The 6,352-nt window shown below is 52.1% G+C and overlaps 2 protein-coding genes across 2 annotated transcripts; one reads left to right on the top strand and one right to left on the bottom strand.

Annotated features, from left to right (window-relative positions):
• Positions 1-1,109: 1,109 nt before the first annotated feature.
• LOC117436144 (mas-related G-protein coupled receptor member X1-like) lies at positions 1,110-2,123 on the bottom strand. The gene has a single exon (XM_034062385.1). It carries the CDS (start codon positions 2,121-2,123, stop codon positions 1,110-1,112), a length of 1,014 nt encoding a protein of 337 aa, XP_033918276.1.
• Positions 2,124-4,968: 2,845 nt separating this feature from the next.
• Positions 4,969-5,982, top strand: LOC115946427 (mas-related G-protein coupled receptor member X1-like). The gene has a single exon (XM_034062386.1). The coding sequence runs from the start codon at positions 4,969-4,971 to the stop codon at positions 5,980-5,982; it is 1,014 nt and encodes a 337-aa protein (XP_033918277.1).
• The last annotated feature ends 370 nt before the right edge of the window (positions 5,983-6,352 follow it).

Raw genomic sequence — 6,352 nt, forward strand, 5'->3', positions numbered from 1 at the left:
TTTCTATTGCCTTCCTTTCTTTTCCTTTCCATTGCCTTGCCTTGCCTTCCATTCTCTTCCTTTCCATTGCCCTCCCTTCCCTTCCTTTTCCTTCGTTTGCCTTGTCTTTCCTTCCCTTGACTTCCCTTTCCTTCCTTTCTCTTTCCTTGTTTTGCCTTCCCTTCCCTACCCTTTTCTTCTTTGTCTTTCCCTTGCCTTGCCTTGTCTTGCCTTCCCTTGATTCCCTTCCCTTTCTTCCATTGCCTTCCCTTCCTTTCCTTTCCATTGTCTTCCCTTCCTTTCCATTGTCTTCCCTTCCTTTCCCTTCTCTTGACTTGCCTTCCTTTCCCTTCTCTTCCCTTCCCTTCCATTCCCTTCCATTTCTTTTCCTTCCCTTGCTTTACCTTCTCTTCCCTTGCCTTTCATTTCCTTCTTTTCCTTTCCCTTTCTTTTCCTTCCTTTCCATTTCCTCTCCTTTTTTTTTCGTTTTTGTCTTCTTCCTTTTCCTTGCCATTCCCTTCGTTGTTCTCTTTGCCTTTACCTTTACATTTCTCCTTGCCTTTCATTGCCTTCCTTCCTTGGCCTTCCTTGCATTTCATTGCCCTTTCCTTTCCTTTTCCTTTTCCTTTCCCTTTCCTTTCCTTTATTTTTGCCTTTCGTTGATTGTTTCCTGTTCCTTCCTTCCTTCCTTCCATTCTTTCTCTAACCCTCAATTTTTCTTGTTTCTCCTTTTCTGTTGCTCTTCTTCTCTGTCACACTCTCCAAATTTATGTGTTTTCCTGTGCTGCCTTCTCTCTTTCTCTCTCTTTCTCCATTTCTCTCGCATTCCCCTCTTTCAGCCTCACTGTCCATTTTGCAGGTTTCCCTTTGATTTCTCTTCCTCACCCCAAGTCCCTCAGGAATGAACACAGTGGTCCTCCTCGGCTTCCCTGTCTTTGCAGTCCCTTTACCAGAGCCCTGCTTGCCTGGGACCAGAGACACAGCCACAGCTCCCCCAGGGCCTCTCTCTCCCACCTTCCCCACGCAAGGAGCTCCCCCAAAGCACCACAACACTCGGCTGCTCAGCCAAAGCACACACAGTTTATTTGGGGACACAGGGACAGGAGCCTCATAGGAAGGGGGAGTAGAGCTCAGGCCTCCCCCTGCCCAGCAGGGCCTTGGGCAGTGCTCTCCATGGGGATGCCCTCAGGCACGGGGCTCTCCTCCTTGCTCCTCGCTTTCTCTTCAAACACCCTGCGCAGGGCGGCTTGGATGGAGCCTTGGAAGCAGCGCTGCCGCCAGCTCCCCACCAGGAAGTAAATGACTGGATTGATGCTGCTGTTCAGCAGAGCCAGAACCAGAGTGGTTTTTTCTGGAAATAAAATACTTGAAAGGGACAGACCGAGGAAAACCTTAACACTGAAAGGCATCCCAAAGGCAAAGAAGAAGATGACATTGAGCACAACAGCAACATAGAGTTTCCCCAGGCGCCGTCTTTGTGAGCCACATCGGAGCCTCATGACCATGGACGCGTTGGAAATCAACATCAATAATGACAATATCAAGGAATAGGCAATGGCCACACTTTTAAATATTGTTACATGAATTTCATCAAATTTGAAGCAAAGATAAAAGGCCAAAAAGAAAGAGCCGATGCTGGCCCAGAGCACCCCACTCACGATGCCTGACAAGTGCTTTGGGCGGTGGCAGCGATACCAGATTGGGAAGATGACAGAGACAGAGCGCTCCGTGCTGATGGCTGTCAGGAGACCCAGGCTGCTAAGGACAAAGAAGTGGCACAGGAATTCAACTGCATCTACAAAATTAATGAAGAAAGGAAAAAAAGATTTCAAATCATAACAAATTACTGTTAAATTAAAAAATGCCAATGTGAACAGAAAAAACAAGAGGAGCACACAGCAGTCAGCAACAGCCAGATTTAGGATGTAGATGGTGAAAGGATTCCGCTTCATCTGGAAGCCCAGGAACCACAAGACTATTCCATTCCCCACCATTCCAAAGACACAGATCTCTGTGAGAAAAGGTGTCAGGATCATCTCTGTGGCCGATGTATGGACACATGGAAGTTCACTATCTTCCCCATAGCTCCAATTTCCATCATATGTGTAATTCAGAGAGAGGTCTGTTGTGTTGGTGTCCTCCATGGAGAATGAGGCTGCTCTGGGTGGCCGCCTTCTCCCTCTGCCACCACCTCCTAGGAGACACAAGCAATGGGAAGGCAATGAGGGCCATCGGTGTTCCCTGCTCTCCCCATCTCTGCGCACAGCCCCACGCCAGCCCCAGGCTGCTCCAGGCAGGAGCCGTCCCCTGGCGTGGCCAGGACAGGCTCCCAGCCCTGCCCGCCTGGCCCTGCCCAGGAGCCATCTCCCACCTGCCCGTGCCCGCTCTCCTACCTCCTGCTGCTCCTGCCAACAGCGCTGCTGCAGGAGCTCCAGCACAGGGGCCTCCAGCCTCGGCAGCACAAAGCCTCTGGGGATGCTTGCGTGGCCACCGCGCTCTGCTCTGCCCTCTTCCTCGTGCCTGGGCACCACAGCTTTGCCCACACATCACGGCCCCTGCTCACCACACACCCCTCACAATCTGCCCCCATCACTGACAGCTTCCCCTCACATGTCCCATGGCAGAGAGAGATCTTGTCACTAGGAGCTGGGCACCTCACCCCCTTCCTCTCTCTCCTCCCCCCAGCTTTTCACCACCAGGGGAGGATCCTTTATGACCCCAAGACAAAGTCTCTAAGATTCCATAAAACAGCCTTTGGAACACCATTTACTACATCCATAGCTCTCAGGGAGGAGGAAATCACTCACAGAATCTTATGTCCCTTCAGCAAGCGGATGATGGGGAAGAGATTTGGCAATGAGATGTCAAGAGAATCCCTTCAGCAGATGCAGACAATGAGGCAGAGCATGGCCTTGTGGCAACTTGCCATGAGAAATCACCATTCCTCATATAGAGAACATCACAAGGGCTTTGCCCACTGCCTCTAATCACATCCTGATGCACATGTGTCTCCTCTGAGATTACACTGTGTGGGGTACGTAGTGTTGCAAATGAGCTTTTATCTACAAGTGGTTCCTGTCACACAATCTCCTCCCTCAGCAGCACACGGAACGACATTTTCATTGCTTAGTTTTCTCCATCTTTGCTGTGTTTCCCAGCTTCTAAATACCATTTTCTGGGAGTCACAGCCTGTGCTTGTCACCCCCAAGGCTGGAGTCTTCCAAGGGTATCCCTTGATTTCATGTGGTGAACACACGGTAATGAGCAAGCTCCATAGTCTCTGCAGGGCTGCAGCCTGGAGCTGCAGGAGTTAAGGCTTAAAGGTAGGCTTGAAGCAGGGCTGGAGCACAGGCTGAAGGGCCACCCATGAGAGGGGATGGAGACAGGGCTTCAGGCAGGGACAAGTCCTGCAGTGTGGGTGTGCAGGCCTGCAGCAAGGGGCAGGGGATGAGTCAGTGGGTCAGAGCAAATAAGGCCTGCTGTAGCCTTCAGGGCCTGCAAGAGAATCAGAGAGCTGCACATGGACAGTTCAGTGTTGTTCAGTCACGCCTCGGGAGACGAGGTCCCTTTACCCTCATTTCCATCACTTTTGGTCCTATAGCATGTCAGCTCCTGCTTGTCCTACAATGACAGCATGTGCTTTTCTTTCTTCACCTCCACTGTGAAAGGCATTTCCCTTTATTGATTTCTTCTATGGCTTTGTAGCCTCCATTGTCCCACAGGTATTATGTTCCATGCTTTGACACATTAAAGCAAAGCCTTTAGCTCCTGGTGCTGCCTCCCGGAAGAAAGATGGAAGAAGTCTTTGAGCACCACTTTCCATGGCATTAGAGACAAGAAGCTGAGCCCTGATGCTGCTGCGTGTCTGCACCTCAGTGATCTCCCGCTGTTGATCTCTCCCACTCTCACCTTTCTGCCATGCGCCATCCCTGGGAATGGTTCATGTACATTCCTGTGTTACAATCCCACCTTTCCCACGTGAGTTCCTCAGGGAGTGAGTGATCCACAGAACACCCAAGCTGAGCAGTTCCAGGCCTGTGCACACTGTGCATCTGCCTTGGCCGCGGACAATCCTTCTTGGCTGATGGCAAGAGGGCAGCCTGCAGGCAGCTCACACTGCGTGTGCTTGCCTATGTCTGAGACTGCTGCAACAGTTCTCACGTGAGCATCCATTTTGCTTGGCAGTAGAAAGAGCTGTCTTCTTCTTTCTGGCACCCCTGTAACAGCTCAGACACCCAGAATGGGATTACGTTCCATGGACAGGGTGGGTCTGTTTGATGACGCAAGATCCCGGGTTCCCAACACCTAAAAGGACATAAGATTCTGTGAGCGATTCCCATCCTTCCGGAGAGCTATGGATGTAGTAAATGGTGTTCCAAAGGCTGTTTTCTGGAATCTGAGAGCCTTTGTCCTGGGATCATAAAGGATCCTCCCCTGGTGGTGAAAAGCTGGGGGGAGGAGAGAGAGGAAGGGGGTGAGGTGCCCAGCTCCTAATGACAAGATCTCTCTCCGCCATGGGACTTGTGAGGGGAAGCTGTCAGCGATGGGGGCAGATTGTGAGGGGTGTGTGGTGAGCAGGGGCCGTGATGTGTGGGCAAAGCTGTGGTGCCCAGGCACGAGGAAGAGGGCAGAGCAGAGCGCGGTGGCCACGCAAGCATCCCCAGAGGCTTTGTGCTGCCGAGGCTGGAGGCCCCTGTGCTGGAGCTCCTGCAGCAGCGCTGTTGGCAGGAGCAGCAGGAGGTAGGAGAGCGGGCACGGGCAGGTGGGAGATGGCTCCTGGGCAGGGCCAGGCGGGCAGGGCTGGGAGCCTGTCCTGGCCACGCCAGGGGACGGCTCCTGCCTGGAGCAGCCTGGGGCTGGTGTGGGGCTGTGCGCAGAGATGGGGAGAGCGGGGAACGCCGATGGCCCTCATTGCCTTCCCATTGCTTGTGTCTCCTAGGAGGTGGTGGCAGAGGGAGAAGGCGGCCACCCAGAGCAGGCTCATTCTCCATGGAGGGCACCAACACAACAGACCTCTCTCTGAATTACACATATGATGGAAATTGGAGCTATGGGGAAGATAGTGAACTTCCATGTGTCCATACGTCGGCCACAGAGATGATCTTGACACCTTTTCTCACAGGGATCTGTATCTTTGGAATGGTGGGGAATGGAATAGTCTTGTGGTTCCTGGGCTTCCAGATGAAGCGGAATCCTTTCACCGTCTACATCCTAAATCTGGCTGTTGCTGACTGCTGTGTGCTCCTCTTGTTTTTTCTGTTCTCATTGGCATTTTTCAATTTAACAGTCATTTGTTATGGTTTGAAATCTTTTTTTCCTTTCTTCATTAATTTTGTAGATGCAGTTGAATTCCTGTGCCACTTCTTTGTCCTTAGCAGCCTGGGTCTCCTGACAGCCATCAGCACGGAGCGCTCTGTCTCTGTCATCTTCCCAATCTGGTATCGCTGCCACCGCCCAAAGCACTTGTCAGGCATCGTGAGTGGGGTGCTCTGGGCCAGCATCGGCTCTTTCATTTTGGCCTTTTACCTTTGCTTCGAATTTGATGTAATTCATGTAACAATATTTAAAAGTGTGGCCATTGCCTATTCCTTGATATTGTCATTATTGATGTTGATTTCCAACGTGTCCATGGTCATGAGGCTCCGATGTGGCTCACAGAGACGGCGCCTGGGGAAACTCTATGTTGCTGTTGTGCTCAATGTCATCTTCTTCTTTGCCTTTGGGATGCCTTTCAGTGTTAAGGTTTTCCTCGATCTGTCCGTTTCGAGTATTTTATTTCCAGAAAAAACCACTCTGGTTCTGGCTCTGCTGAACAGCAGCATCAATCCAGTCATTTACTTCCTGGTGGGGAGCTGCCGGCAGCGCCGCTTCCAAGGCTCCATCCAAGCCGCCCTGCGCAGAGTGTTTGAAGAGAAAGCGAGGAGCAAGGAGGAGAGCCCCGTGCCTGAGGGCATCCCCATGGAGAGCACTGCCCAAGGCCCTGCTGGGCAGGGGGAGGCCTGAGCTCTGCTCCCCCTTCCTATGAGGCTCCTGTCCCTGTCCCCCCAAATAAACTGTGTGTGCTTTGGCTGAGCAGCCGAGTGTTGTGGTGCTTTGGGGGAGCTCCTTGCGTGGGGAAGGTGGGAGAGAGAGGCCCTGGGGGAGCTGTGGCCGTGTCTCTGGTCCCAGGCAAGCAGGGCTCTGGCAAAGGGACTGCAAAGACAGGGAAGCTGAGGAGGACCCCTGGGTTCATTCCTGAGGGACTTGGGGTGAGGAAGAGAAATCAAAGGGAAACCTGCAAACTGGAGAGTGAGGCTGAAAGAGGGGAATGTGAGAGAAACTGAGAAAAAGAGAGAAAGAGAGAGAAAGAGAGAAGGCGGCACAGGAAAACACA

Source organism: Melopsittacus undulatus, chromosome 4 (genome assembly GCF_012275295.1).
Source record: "Melopsittacus undulatus isolate bMelUnd1 chromosome 4, bMelUnd1.mat.Z, whole genome shotgun sequence".
Classification (NCBI taxonomy): domain Eukaryota; kingdom Metazoa; phylum Chordata; class Aves; order Psittaciformes; family Psittaculidae; genus Melopsittacus; species Melopsittacus undulatus.